Source organism: Capricornis sumatraensis, chromosome 8, assembly GCF_032405125.1.
Source record: "Capricornis sumatraensis isolate serow.1 chromosome 8, serow.2, whole genome shotgun sequence".
NCBI classification, from domain to species: domain Eukaryota; kingdom Metazoa; phylum Chordata; class Mammalia; order Artiodactyla; family Bovidae; genus Capricornis; species Capricornis sumatraensis.
This window is the reverse complement of record NC_091076.1, coordinates 8,121,555-8,135,261: the sequence shown is the minus strand read 5'-3', so window position 1 is coordinate 8,135,261 and position 13,707 is coordinate 8,121,555. Positions and strand designations below refer to the sequence as shown.

At 55.5% G+C, this 13,707-nt stretch overlaps 1 protein-coding gene across 8 annotated transcripts in view; it reads right to left on the bottom strand.

The window, feature by feature from the left end:
• The window catches only part of NRXN2 (neurexin 2), a 99,118-nt gene that overhangs the window by 49,970 nt on the left and 35,441 nt on the right, over nt 1-13,707 (bottom strand). For 7 of the 8 annotated variants that reach the window (XM_068977601.1, XM_068977604.1, XM_068977605.1 and 4 more), the window contains 4 exons: nt 8,861-9,022; nt 7,748-8,186; nt 2,765-3,151; nt 2,404-2,607 (listed from right to left, as the gene is read on the bottom strand). In XM_068977601.1, the coding sequence (XP_068833702.1) occupies nt 2,404-2,607; nt 2,765-3,151; nt 7,748-8,186; nt 8,861-9,022 (1,192 nt within the window). Of the gene's footprint in view, nt 1-2,403; nt 2,608-2,764; nt 3,152-7,747; nt 8,187-8,860; nt 9,023-13,707 lie in introns of those variants that run through there. The other variant, XM_068977609.1, reaches the window with a different exon arrangement.

Here is a 13,707-nt window from a genome sequence, read left to right as displayed (position 1 = left end):
CTTGCATCATATAATGTTGTCATTTCCACGCTTCTACTTAAGCCTCAAAACCACCACAGAAAGGAGGGAGAGTGAGGATTCTTATCCTCATTTTACAGACAAAGAAACAGAGGCTTAGAAAGGGGAATATGACTTACCCAGCAGTCTAGGAGACCAGGACTAGAACCCAGATCTTCTGGTCCCCAGCCCAGGATTCTTCCCATCACAGCCGGAGGCTTGGTGGCAGGGTGGGGACCACTTGTGTGTCTGTGTGGTTCACACACAACAGCCACACACCTCCCTGTATACACATCACTTGGTATTTGTGGACAGATGTGACTGTACCAAGCATTTGGTCACAGCACGTCATGAGCTGCTAGAGACAGCATCTCTGTGGATGGGTGGGAGGACTGTCCTGCTGGCCACCTTGTCCCTTAACTTCTAAGAACGTATGTGGCACAGATCAAAAAGCATGTCCATGAGAAGGAGTGAGGGCCTGAGGGTGAAATGTCCCCAGGGCCCACCAGAGTGCACTGCCCTGGCCAAGGCTGCTGTCTCCTGTCTCATCTCAAGGGATCCATGGTTCTTCGCAGGGAAACTAAGACAGTCCAAGTGGAGGAAGAAGCATCTGCCTTCCCTGCAAATGGAAGCCTCAGATGTCCCCTGCAGTGTCCCCGCCAAGTACAGAGCCGCGTGTTCACCACACAGGGGACACACGTTCCAGGGCAAAGGGTACCTGACCCTGGATACACAGACCTGGGTACACAGACCCTGGGTACACAGACCTGAGCAGTCTGAGAAGCACAGGGCCACTCACGGTGTCCTGGGCTGGTGTCTTCCTCCTATGACCCTCTCAGGGGTGCCAGGGGACTCTGTACAGGCCCGTGGGACGCTGGCAAAGGGTGTCTCCCATCCTGCTTTCCCCTGCCACCCACCACCCACTCTGTAGGCTGTGATTGTGGTTAGAAACAGAGCTTCAGGGAACCCTAAAGTTCCACACCTCCAAGGCCCCCTGCCTCACTCTTTGTCCTAGGAGCACAAAGGCCAGGTGGCCCAAAGGGGAAAGGACACAGTGTAAATTTGTTAGCAAGGGAATGGGTTCCCAAAAGGCCACAGTCTGTCCCCCAAACGCCCTGGAGACCAATGTTAGGATGAGACTCCAGGTGAATATTTTAAGCTCAGAGCTCTGTGTTCTCCTCAGCTGAGGATTGTAATCTGCTCAGAGGAGCCTAACTTCTCCTCCAGATTCAGGACACAACAAGCCACCCCAGAGGCCTGAATCTTCCCATGTGACAGGCCCTTGGGTGTTCCACCTCCATATGCCCAAAGGCTAGCCTGAAAGGGACAAATGTGACCCAGCCTGGGCAGCTTAGGACCTCTAGCTGCCAAGGTTGCCCTGACTGACAGCTCCATGACCCTGGGACCTCGCCTTGGGGTCCTGGGGTCACTACTGTCACCCCAGGTTCAGAACACTCTGGCACTAAGACATGGACCATAAGTGACAGCCGAACGAGTGGCCTTGCTGTTCCCCTTTTGACTTTGCTGAAGCCACAGAGAGTCCGACAGGCCTCGTGGTACTGCCCACGTGGATGCTCCAGGGACTGCCAGGTGAAGTGGAGCCGTGCCTGCTCTGGGTGGGGCAGAGGCATCAAGCCATCAGGTGACAAGGGTTTTGATACTCCTCCACCTCCCAGCTCTGTCAGAAACCAAGAGGAAGCACTGAACCTCAGCAAATGGCCTGGGTTTGAGTCCGGGCTCCTCGCTGACCGTCACTAGCTTTGTGATGCTGGTAGGTCAGTATATGGCATTCCCAGTCTATAAAATCCGGGCAGCTATGGGGACTCACGTGAAAGCGGACACGGGGAAGATGACATGTCCCGATGGGGACCCTTGTCCACCCACATGCACACATGCTTGCACATGCACACACACAGACACACAGACATGGCTCTTTAAATTCAGAGCAGACGAGAGCGGCTGTGTGGGGGGCTGGGTCCTTCTGTCTCTGGATCTGCTGAGGCAGGGAGCTGGGCTGAACACCAGTAGGCGTCTGCAAGCGCTTCGCGAATGAATGAACCAAGGTATGAGCAAGCGGATGAGCTGACAGCGAGGCATGAACTACCCTTACGTGTGTGCACTGAACAGACGACTCCAAGCCCCAGGAGTGCCCTGGGAGGGTGACTATCACACGCCAGACACAGTCGGGTCCCCTCCCCACGGTTTTGCCGAGCGCGAGGCATCTACCTACACTATGCGTCCTCTCTGGGAGGAAGTTCTTGCAGGGGGGGCCGGGGCTCAGGCCCGGGCTGGCACCTCCCACCGCCCATCTCTCACTGGCGCAACCACCAAGCTTCTCCAGACAGAGGGGTTGTGGGTAAGAGGCAGGGTCAGGGAAGGGGCCCAGGGCACGGACAGAGCAGTTACCGAGGTTGACAGTGAGCTTCATCTGCCCCCCGTCCAGCTCCAGGCGCAGAGTGTCCGCGGACTCCCTGGAGGTGGTGGCCATCATGAGCCCGTAAGCCCGCTGGGACATGAAGCGCAGGGACACGTCCTCCGCCTCTGTGTGCATGGCGTTCGGCAGCATGATCTTCATGTACATAGAGCCGTCGTAGCTCAGGACCGTAGCCTCTGCCCCAGGAGTCAGGGGAGGGGGAAGAGGGGGACAGGCAGGGGCCAGAGAAGGGAGAGAAGACCAAGCCAATCAATACAGGGCTGGCAGGCCCAGGGATGGTCCTTGATGGGGCACAGGGATGGACAGGGGCACAGGCGTACAGACCAGCCTCACCTCTCTCACAGACCCGCCCCAGGAAGCCGGTCCCGATGCAGTCGCAGACGAATCGGTTCCAGCCTTCCCGGCAGGCGCCCCCGTTGCGGCAGGGAGCAGAGGCACACTGCTTCAGCGTCTCCCGAGAGCAGAAGGGGGCCACGCCCACAGCCCCCTGCGCCTCGGCCAGGCCCCGGAGGTCTCGGCTCCGCCCGTCTATGAAGAGGTCCCGCACGCAGCCCACGTAGCCAGCCCGCAGCGCTGCGGTCCACACCTCCGGTGGCAGGGGCAGGTCCACCCGCCCGCCTTCAGGGAGACCGCCCAGGTACAGCTCGCTCTCCAGGTCCAGGATCTCGCTCTCTCCGGTGGCCAAGAACGGCGTACTGCGGCTGTTCACCGAGATGGAGCCTGCGGATCGGATGGAGGGAGAGTGTGGGCCTCAGTGGAGAAGGCAGGACCAAGAGACGTCCCAGGAGAAAAAAGGATGCTCTGCCCTCGCACCCCGACAGCCCTGGGCTGCAAACATTGCTTAACGAAGCCCCCAAGTTCAGAAACCCGTGTGAGCCGCCAAAGCCCAGCTGCAGTGTGCGATGGGCCTCAGTCTAGACGCCTTTTTCCCACCTGAGCAAGTCCTCAGAGGATGTACCAGAAGTGGACATGCACCCAGAGGGCTGGATCATTGACATGTCCTCCCCCCAGCCAGCTCCTCAGACCAGGAGTCAGAGGCAGAGACCCCCAAGGAGGCTGAAAGACTTGAATCCAGAGTTTCCCCCACTAACATTTATTGGGCTTTTATGACTGTATACCAGGCACTTGGGCTTCCCAGGTGGTGCTAGTGGTAAAGAACCCACCTACCAATGCAGGAGTCACAGGTTTGATACCAGGATCAGGAAGATCTCCTGGAGGAAGGCATGGCAACCCACTGCAGTATTCTTGCCTGGAGAATCCCCATGGATAGAGGAGTCTGGGCTATAGGTCGCAAAGAGTCAGACACAACTGAAGCGACTCTGCATGCATAGCATACCAGGCACTTGGACACGTGCGTGCTAAGTCGCTTCAGTCGTGTCCGACTCCTGAGACCCTATGGTAGCATTTCACATATATCATTTAAATCTCACGGTAACCCTGAGGAATTGATCCTTTACAATCCCACGTGGAAATGGCAGATGAGGATTAGAGAGACTAGGAAAGCTGCCTAAAGTGCCACCACAGTTAAGGACCAGAGCCGAAGTACCACCCAAGTGGCAAGATTCCAGAGCCTGCATCCCCTACCCCTGGACCAGGAGCCCCTGTGTGGTTGGTGGAGCAGACGGGCAGGCCGATCAGCTCCTGGAGCCTCTGAGACAGGAGGGCAGCCGGGAAAGGGAAGCCAGGCACGGAGCTCCTGGGCTGTAAGAGTTGTTTGGAAGAAGGGGCTGGTTATCTCAGAAAAAAAGATTTGGGATCGGGTAGGAGAAGGCAATGGCACCCCACTCCAGTACTCTTGCCTGGAAAATCCCATGGATGGAGGAGCCTGGTAGGCTGCAGTCCATGGGGTCGCTAAGAGTCGGATACGACTGAGCGACTTCACTTTCACTTTTCACTTTCCTGCATTGGAGAAGGAAACGGCAACCCACTCCAGTGTTCTTGCCTGGAGAATCCCAGGGACGGGGGAGCCTGATGGGCTGCCGTCTATGGGGTCACACAGAGTCGGACACGACTGAAGCGACTTAGCAGCAGCAGCAGCAGGAGCTTCAAAGCCTTTCCTAAGATCTTAAGAAGCCAAAACGTATAAATTAGAAGCTTTATTCTGTTTGTAATTTTTATTCTAACGTTCTCCTTCCTTTCTCTTTTCTCCAGTTTTGAAGTATTCTTTAAAAAATAAAAGTAAAAAGGCCACCTATCTCAATAGGGTTAAAGAGAGGTAAGGATGGTTTGACCATGCGAGCCCAAATAGGCAGAGATTGGGGGTGGGGGCACCAAGCATGGGTCTGCAGGAACAGGAGCAGGGCCTCCTCCACACACTGGCTCCTTACCTGGAGCTCATTCTCCTCGGCGCAAACCCTCCCTTGCACCAGAGGCCCTCCCCTTGTGTCCCATTTTAACACTGGGGTCCCTGGCTTGTCCTCCCTGACAAGGCATCAGATCCCCACTCCCCCTCCCAGCCCCCCAAACATGGCCCCCAATCACCTACACTTCTGTCTGCAGCAAGATCCCCAAATGCTTGCTCCACCCACCCACTATGGGGTCTCCTGGACAAGGACACCACCGGAGTGGACTCCACAAATGAACAGAAGGTGAAAGAAGGCAGGCCATGGTGGGGAAAGAGTATATGGTGGCGAGTCAGCAGGAGGAAGCCACAGTGCGCCACATCTCCTTTATCCATTCCACCACTGATGGACGTCTAGGTTGCTTCCACATCCTGGTTATTGTATTAACAAACAGTGCTGCAGTGAAGATTAGGGAACGTGTATCTTTTGGAAAATATGGTTTCCTCCAGGTATACGCCCAGTAGTGGACACAAGGGAGGGGAAGGGGAGGGATGAACTGGGCAACCAGGGTTGACATGTACACACTGCTCTGTATAAAATAGCCACCTAATGGGAGCGTGCTGCAGAGCACAGGGAAGCTCTAACCTGTGCTCTGTGGCGACCTAAATGAGAAGGAAACCCAAACAAGAGGGGAGGCATGCACACGTATGGCTGATTCTCATTGCTGTGCAGAAGAAACAAACACAATGCCCTGCAGCAACTAGACTTCAACGAAAATGTTTAAAGAGGAAACTAAAGTGAATACACATCTTGTTTCAAGGTCATTCTAAAACATGGAAAGGGAACAACAATCCAAGTGTTCAATGGCAGATGGACGGACAACAAAAGGTGGTCTACTCATACAATGGCATATTATTCAGTCATGAAAAATGAAGCCTGACACGCGCAGCTAACACATACTACAATGTGGATGAAACTAGAGGACACTATACTAAATGACATACGCCAGACATAAAAGGACAAATATTGTGTGATCCAGGTGTGGGAGGTCCCTAGAGTAGGCAATCCATAGGAAGTAGGGTAGTGGTTTACAGGGCCTGGGAGTTAGTATTTATGGGGACAGATTTTCAGTTTGGAAAGATGAAAATGTTCTCTATATTGATGGTGGTGCTGGCTGCACAACAGTGAATGCCTTTAACACCACTGAACTGTGCACTTATGTATGATTAAAATGGTAAATTTTATGTTGTATATAAATTAACACAAGAAAATTTTAAAACATGGGAAAGGTCAAAGAGAGTTTTGTTGGAGTGACAGCCCCAAGTCTGTGCTGGGCCATGAGAAATGGCCAAAGTGACGACTCACGGGCCAGCCAGGTCTGGTGTATGGGGTCTGGCAATCGAGTGACTCTAAGGAAACCACTGCCTGAAGACAGAGCAAAGCGGGGGGCCCTGGGGTTCTCTACAAGGCCTGAGCAGATTTCCAACCTAGAGAGTCACAGACCCCCTGCGTAGAAACCCTGGGAGGCAATTTGTGTTCTGTGAAGACTCCCTGGTACCATCATGACACGACACCAGGGGATGAACCCATTTACCGCAAAGCCTGGGGAAGGCGACATTTCTCTGAGAAGCAGCAGCAGACCCATGAGAGGCAGATACCTCCAGGAGCCGTGGCAGCCCCCTTCCTCCCTGTGTGTGTGGGGACAGTCATTCTACCCCGAGATGAAGGCCCAGTAAAGTGACAGCCGGGGGAGCGTGAAAATTTAGCTGACGTTGATAAGGGCTTAAATTGGATAACGTGTCAGTTCTCATTTGTATCAGTTCTTTCTCTCCTGTCCAACAAGATGGAGAAGAGTAAAGAAGAGAACTAGAAAGAAAACAAGAGGATGGGAAAGGAAGGCTGAAAAGGAAGAGTGGAGGAGGGGTGGCTAGAAGCAGCAGAAGACTCAAGAACAGCGCCTGCCTGGCCCCAGCACCCTCCACCCTGCTTCTTTATTGTGTAAGACCCCTCCCCAGGCAGAGTGTGGCGTTTACTGGGCCTCCTCACCGGAACATGTGCTCCAGGACAGCCAAGGCTCTCGCTCACCGCTGCCTCGTTACAGCACCCTGGACAGCACCTGGCGTCCATAGCCACTCACTAACTATTTGAGTGAGTTAATAAAGAAAGGTGAAAGGATCTCGCTAGAAGGGAGGCAAGGTTGGGAAGGTTTTTGTTGTTGTTGTTTAAGGAAAATGGATAACCACTGTGTTAGGCACTGAGTGAATGCTTTTATAGATTTTTCCTTGATTTCCCCTCTTGATGAATCCAGGTTAATGATCCCTTTTATCAAAAAGGAAACTGAAGCTGCAAGGCATTGAGTGCTGGCCTGACGTCACACATGCAGGAAGTGGGAGTGTGAGGTGTGCACCCACCCACACCTGATCTGACTGGTCTGACTGACTCCTGGCCTGATGTGTCCCTGTGACCCTTCTAATCCCAGTGCCATCCAGGGGACACATCACCATCATTGGCCACACAGCTCTCACTACCTGTGTCCTGTGTATAAACCCAGTGCTTTGGGAGCATTTGATGGACAGAACCTCAGCCGTCAGAGACTGCTGGAATGGGATGACCCTGCTCCTGTCTGGGGGGAGGGCCCTCCCGGCCCCAAAGTTTCCCAGGAAGAGGCTCTTCCTCATTCTTTCCACCAAGGCACCATGGCAACAAGGACAAGGGAGGGGCTGGGAGGGCAAGGGGAAGGGGAGGGGAGGAGAACAGCAGATTGGACTGTCAGCGTGGGTGGAGAGGGGTGAAGTGAAGGTAAAATCTCTCAGTCATGTCTGACTCTTTGCAACCCCATGGACTATATAGTCCATGGAAATCTCCAGGCCATAATACTGGAGTGGGTAGCCTATTACTTCTCCAGCAGATCTTCCTGACCCAGGAATCGAACCAGAGTCTCCTGCATTGCAGGCGGATTCTTTACCAACTGAGCTATCAGGGAAGCCCAGAGAGGGGCGGCCAGGAGAAAGGGGAAGATCCAGAGGCCTCTGACCTTTGCGCCCATCTCTCTGGAAGTCCACATGGCACCACTCGCCATCGTTGACCTTGCGGCTGGACGCCCGCAGCTTGATGCCCCCTGAGCCCATGTCCAGCAGAAGATAGAGGTAGCCATCCAACAGCTCCATGGCAAAGTAGTCAGCCCGCTGGGCAGTGCTGGGGCTGCCGGGCCCCACCCCGGCCCGCCGGCCCTGGCTGAAGAGCAGTAGCCCGTTGGGCTCCGTGGTGCGAAAGTCGAGGGAGATGGAGCCGGTGCGCTTGGCGCTCCAGCGGGGCAGTGCCACAAAGGCCTCGGGGCTCTCAAAGGTCACGGGGTCCAGGGCAGCCACATCCTCACAGCGGAATGACAGGTCCCCCTGCAGCTTCATCTTGGGGTCTCCTTCCTTTGCCAGGCGAGACAGTTCCAGCTTGAAATCATTGTTCTTATAGACCACCTGCAGAGGGCCGTAGTGGGGGGTGGGTGGGTCCCAGGATGAAGAACAGGAAGCAGTTTAGGACCTGGCCTGCCTGACAGCTCGGGGCCCTGCCACCCAGGCCTGCGGCCCCTGCTCAGCACCCCAGACCGCTGTTTGAGAACTGCACACTCAGAGGCTGTGGGTAGCACTTCCCTTGCAGCACTTATTTCTCTGTCCTGTCTCCCTGCCCAGCATGAGCACGGCAGCCCTTGGCGCTGCTGAACTGTAGCTCATAATAACTGGAACCACCAGGAACACTTGGTTGACATTGACATTCTCAGCTACCCCTCACAGCTGCCTCGAGAAGTAGGCACCAAATACCCGTTTTACAGATGAGAAAAGTAAGAGTCAGACAGGTCAAGGGACCCAGCCAAGGTCACAGAGCTGGTGAGTGGGCCTGAAACACTGGTCTTTAGTTTTCATGCCCACCACTCTCTATTCTATACACAGCTGCCTTGAGGGTCCTCTGAGAAGAATGAAGCCTCCAGCCCTCAAGGAAGCGAGAGAGAAGCCTCTTGCCAGGGCCAGTGGGCCTCAGGTTTTGAAGAGAGGCGGTCTCCTGCCACAGAGTGGAAGGTACAGAGGCCCCGGGCAGCTGGCTGGCCAGGCTGGGGTTTCCAGGGTGCCCCCCCGCCTCTCCTGGCTCTACTCACGTCCTTGAGGCAGCCCATGAAGTTGTTGCTGACAGGCGAGCCCGGCAGGTCGGCCGTGTTGGGGCTGCCCCCGATGTAGAAGAAGTCGTCAGAGCCCAGCATAGTGTAATCCTCCTGCGTGTAGCCTGTGGTGGTCAGGATCCCGTCCACCGAGATGGTCACCTGCCCAGCCCAGGGAGGGAGGGGGAGAGACAAGGAGACAACTGGCATCAACTCCCTGGGAAGAGCCACGGGCAGGGCAAGGGAGGGGCCGGGGGGCAGTGGGGAGAGGGACTCTCCATTTTTATGTCTGCTTGTCTCAGAGGAGGAACAGTGGGGGTGGGGAGGGGGAGAAAGGAGGCAGCACAAGATCTGATGGCTTCAGGGTGGGCTGAGGCCGGCCCCACGGCCCTCGGCACAGAGGCCTGAAGGGCTGTTCACTGTGCACAGCAGGAAGTGGCTCCTGGAAGTGGCGCCGGATGGACAGATGGATGGGAGTGGGGGCCCCCGGGATACAAATGGCACCGTTCTCCTCTTGAAGGGTCTCTGGACGCACATGTGATTTCAGAGCATCTCTCGTTAAAGAGGCAGAGAGCACCAGTTCTCCTGGCGTCCTGGTGGCTTCAACACCCCTGCAGCTCTCCCTCCAGGGCATGGTGGAGTCCTTTCAGTCTTAGCCCACGGGAAGGTTGGACAATAGCCAGGGCGTGAGGAACAGGAACCCAGGTACTTCTGGGGAGCCTTGGCACTTCTCAGGAGACACACAGCACCTTTGAGGGCTGATTCCCATCACTACCTCCTAACTGGTCCCAACCCCCTTGCTGGGTCTGTCTTGCTAGCCAGGTCCCTCTGTTTTGGGGTCACTCTCTTGTCCCCCAAGGAGGGGGCAGCCGCTGGCCTATTCATCACCCTGCCTGATTCATTCGCCACCACAATTACTCTATGGAGTCAAGGCCAGGCTAGGGAACAGAGGGAGACAGGCTAACCTTCTGCTACCTTGTCCCTGGGCTGAAAACTCAGGAAACAAAGCAAGACAGGTAGGGGTGAGGGCATACCTGGTGTTCCAAGAAGGTGAAAAGGGCCCAGTAGTGGCCTGGGGAAGGCAAAAGTGACCTTAGTGCGGGGACAGTGACAAGCGCAGGGAACTCCATGAGTCCCTGCTCCATGGGCAAATGTCCACCCGAGCCCCGAAAAGTCTAGCCAGAGGAGCACCCACACCCAACCAGGTTGTGGCGCAAAGTGAAGGGCAGGGGGACCCCAAGCCCCCACTCTCAGAAGGCGGTAGATTAGGACAGTCAGGCTCCTACAGGGGTGCTCAGGAAGCCAGCTCACAGTGAACTCAACACCATGCTTCTGCAGGCTACAACTCCTCCCGCTTCCCATTCCCCAAATATGCCTCAGCACCCACTTTCTGGGCAAAGTCTGGAGACTGGGGCCTTCCGATCACAGCCCACAGTGTCCTTCCCACACCAGTCCATACGCACAGGCCACCAGCCATCTTCCAGTGACCGGTCTCCAAGATTCCACTGTTGCAGGGATGGGGAGTGGGTGTTAGGAACACCTGAGGGACATGAGTGAACAGGGCCAAGGGGCCCATCCCTCACAGGACCCTCAAGTCCCCCTCATGCTGGGCTGTAGCCTCACAGTGTGTGGGGGTGGGGCTGAAGAGGCCCCCTCCTGGGAACCATCAAACCTTGTGCTGGGGGGACTGGGTTCAAGGACAGAGGTGAGGGCGTGTCTTTGTAGAAGTGGGCACTTTGAAGATTTTGAGTCTTGTTTTGAGGTGAGGGTTGGTCATTATTGTTTATTGCTTCTTCCCTCCATCCCACCCGACGCTAGGAAGTGGAGATCTGGGTGGAAAGGGAAAGGGTCAAAGTATTAGTCACAAAAACATGCAGACGAGATTACAACGGGCAGGAGGGGCTGGAGAAAGGGCAGGAGGGGGCTGTGATGCAGGGCTGGGAGTAAGACAGGGAGCGGTGGAGGGGGAAAGGGGCCTCCAGCCCGCCCTCCACTCCCAGGGCCGCGCTGAGAGACCAGGAACCGGGCCACTGGTAGTTCCTGAGTCTACGTCTAGAAACCCAACTGAGAGTCAGCTCCTGAAGGCCGGGCCCCTGGCCTGATGTGTCCCTGTGACCCTACTAATCCCAGTACAGTTCAGGGGACACATAGCCACCATTCAGGTGGCCATCAAGTGGCCTGACGACCAGGGCCACACGGGTCTCACTGCCTGTGCACCACGTGTGAGCCTGGTGCCTGGGGAGAGAACGCGGACAGTCCTCTGAGGCTGCTGCCTTCAGCCTAGAGTTAGAAGGACATGCCTTGGGGGCCCTCCCTGACACCCCTCCCGACCAGGTGCAAATCCGACCTTGTCCACCTTGCTTTATACGAATCTCTGCCACGCGGTGCTCCCTATAGGAAAAGGGCTGCCTTAACCCCTGTGTATCTGTCCTGGTGTTTTCAAGCCTCCCTGGCCCAGGGGGTGGGGAGAGGGCAGTAGGAGGCTGGGTAACATAGGAGGTGCATGGAGGAAGGGGGGGGTGAGGTAAGAAGAGAGAGAAAGGGGGAGACGGGCACCAGGGAGAAAGGAAGCCGAGGATCGGAGGGGAGGGAGGAAGGTCTCTGGGGAAGGGAAGGAGGTAGATGAGTGAGATTAGTAAAACCCGACTGTTTCCTCAGACAAATCAAAGTCCAGACACAAAAATGGCAGGTTCGTTAGTAAAAGCAGGAAACAGGGGGATAATTCCCCCAGTCCCCCTCCACCCCAGGGGTTCATGATGCCCCTGCCCCCCAACCCCCCACACAGCTTCTAGAAGGGGTGGGGCCGGCAGGGGAAGAGGGCAGAGGGGGCACGTGCAACACAGAACAGCCATGGCAGCTTGGACGCGTGCGGGTTAGAGGGCCTGGGTGGGGGTCCCGGCCCAGCAGGACAAGCGAGAGAAAGACAGCCGGGGTGGGGGAAGGCATGCAGGGCCGGGGGGTGTAGGGAGGAGCCCAGATGGAGGCAAAAGAGCTGCAGGGGTGCAGAAGGAGAAGCTTCCTTCCAACAGAGGAGGGGAGAGGAGCCGCCACTACGACAGACATGTACAGGTGAGAAAGAAAGGGAAGGGATGTTAGACTCAGACCTGCCTCCCCAGAGGGCAACCATACACTCACTCCCACCACCCATTCGCCACTGATCACTGACCCCAGGCACACCTGCTCACACACATCTTACTGAAGGCAGTGGGAGGGAGACCCCGACAACCTCATTTCCAAGCAGCATCCTCTGTCATCAGGACCACGGCTAGCACCCCAAGACACAGCAGAGACTGCACACAACCCACATTAATCCACACAACACACAGACTGGGCCCTGAGTGGGGCTGAGTAGAACATGACGAATGAGCCACAGCTCTGCCCCGGAAGAGCCATGACCAGTCAAAGAAGAGGGGAAGAAGTCCCATGCCCAGCCTCTGCTCCAAGCCCCAGGGACGGGGAGGGTGGCCAGAGGTGGCTGCAAGGGGCAGCCTAGGACCTTGATGGGTTCTCAGCCCTTCCTGCTGGCCCCACCTCCCTTCTGCTCTGCTCTGCTCTGCTGGTCTCCCCGCTTAGGCAAGCTGTTAGCATGAGACCAGGTCCTGGCCACAAGTGTCCTGCCTCAGGCACTCCATGCCCATCTCGGCCCCAGAGGAAAGGCTGGAAAGAGGGGAATGGCCCTCTGACATCAACCAGAGCCTGTCCCAGCTCCCTGCTATGATTATAGGGTCACTGACCTTCCTGGGAGGAGGATTATTAAGGGGAGAATAAGACCGAGGGCAGAATTTTTTTAACTTGGAAGCAGGTTAGATGGGCTCTGGGGAGTCATGACATCCCTTGACATTGTATGCAAACCACTTCAGTGGGTTTTTTCCTCCAGTGAGAGTCCACTGCTGTCAGCAAACTCTCACAAGGCTCCTGATCCAAAGATGAGTAAGGCCAATTCGTCTAGGAAGACGGTCCTGGCCTGCCCTTAGGACTGCAGAGGGTGGGAACAGAGCATGAGGAGAGGAGGACAGCCAAAGGGGGGGGTGCAGCCGCACAGTCAATCCTGATGACTGCACTCGGTGGTGCTGGAACATACACTTCAGGTCAGAAATCCTGAGTTCTTATTTGGTCTTTACCATCTTCCAGAACAATCCTCATTTCACCTCCCTGACTCTCATCTGTAAAAGGGGTTTAACAACTTCCATGACTCCTGCCTCTCCCAGGCTTACTGTGAGGATCAAATGAGATCAACAAAGTGAAAGCACTGACCTCTTCCACTACTTGTTACATTGCCCCAGGGCCTCTCAGGCCTCAATTTCCCCCACACGTTAACCGGGAATAATCTCTGCCTGCTGTATGCACATTTGTCCATTTTAAATGATATTTAAAAAGTGAGAGCTACTTAGAAGAAGCAAAGTCTCCAGTGTCAGGGGCAGAGAACACTCCCTTCAGCCTGACCACACCTAACCCAAACCTCTCCACTGGTTGGCTTTTTTGACCTAGATCCACTCTCTCCCCCAAGGAGAAATGCTCAAGTAACAAAGAGAGTCCATACGAAGGAGTTAGTAAAAATAAATGCAAAACCAACCAGAGCCCAGCTGAGGAATGCCTAGGAAATCAGAGCAGGTTGAACGCTGTCTCTTTGGGTGCCAGGTTCTCTGACTCCTCTCCTGGCTCAAAGAGCTGATCCCTGGGACAGGTGTCTGAGGATTTATGAGGTGACTCAGGACACCAAGAGGCACCAGCTTTGGTTGTCAAGCATGGACACTCAACACTAGGAGGTGTGGGCTTCAGAGACTTAGAATTTCACAGGGACTTCCCCTGCCAGGACTGAAATCAGACAAGGTTGTTTGCCTTTTGAT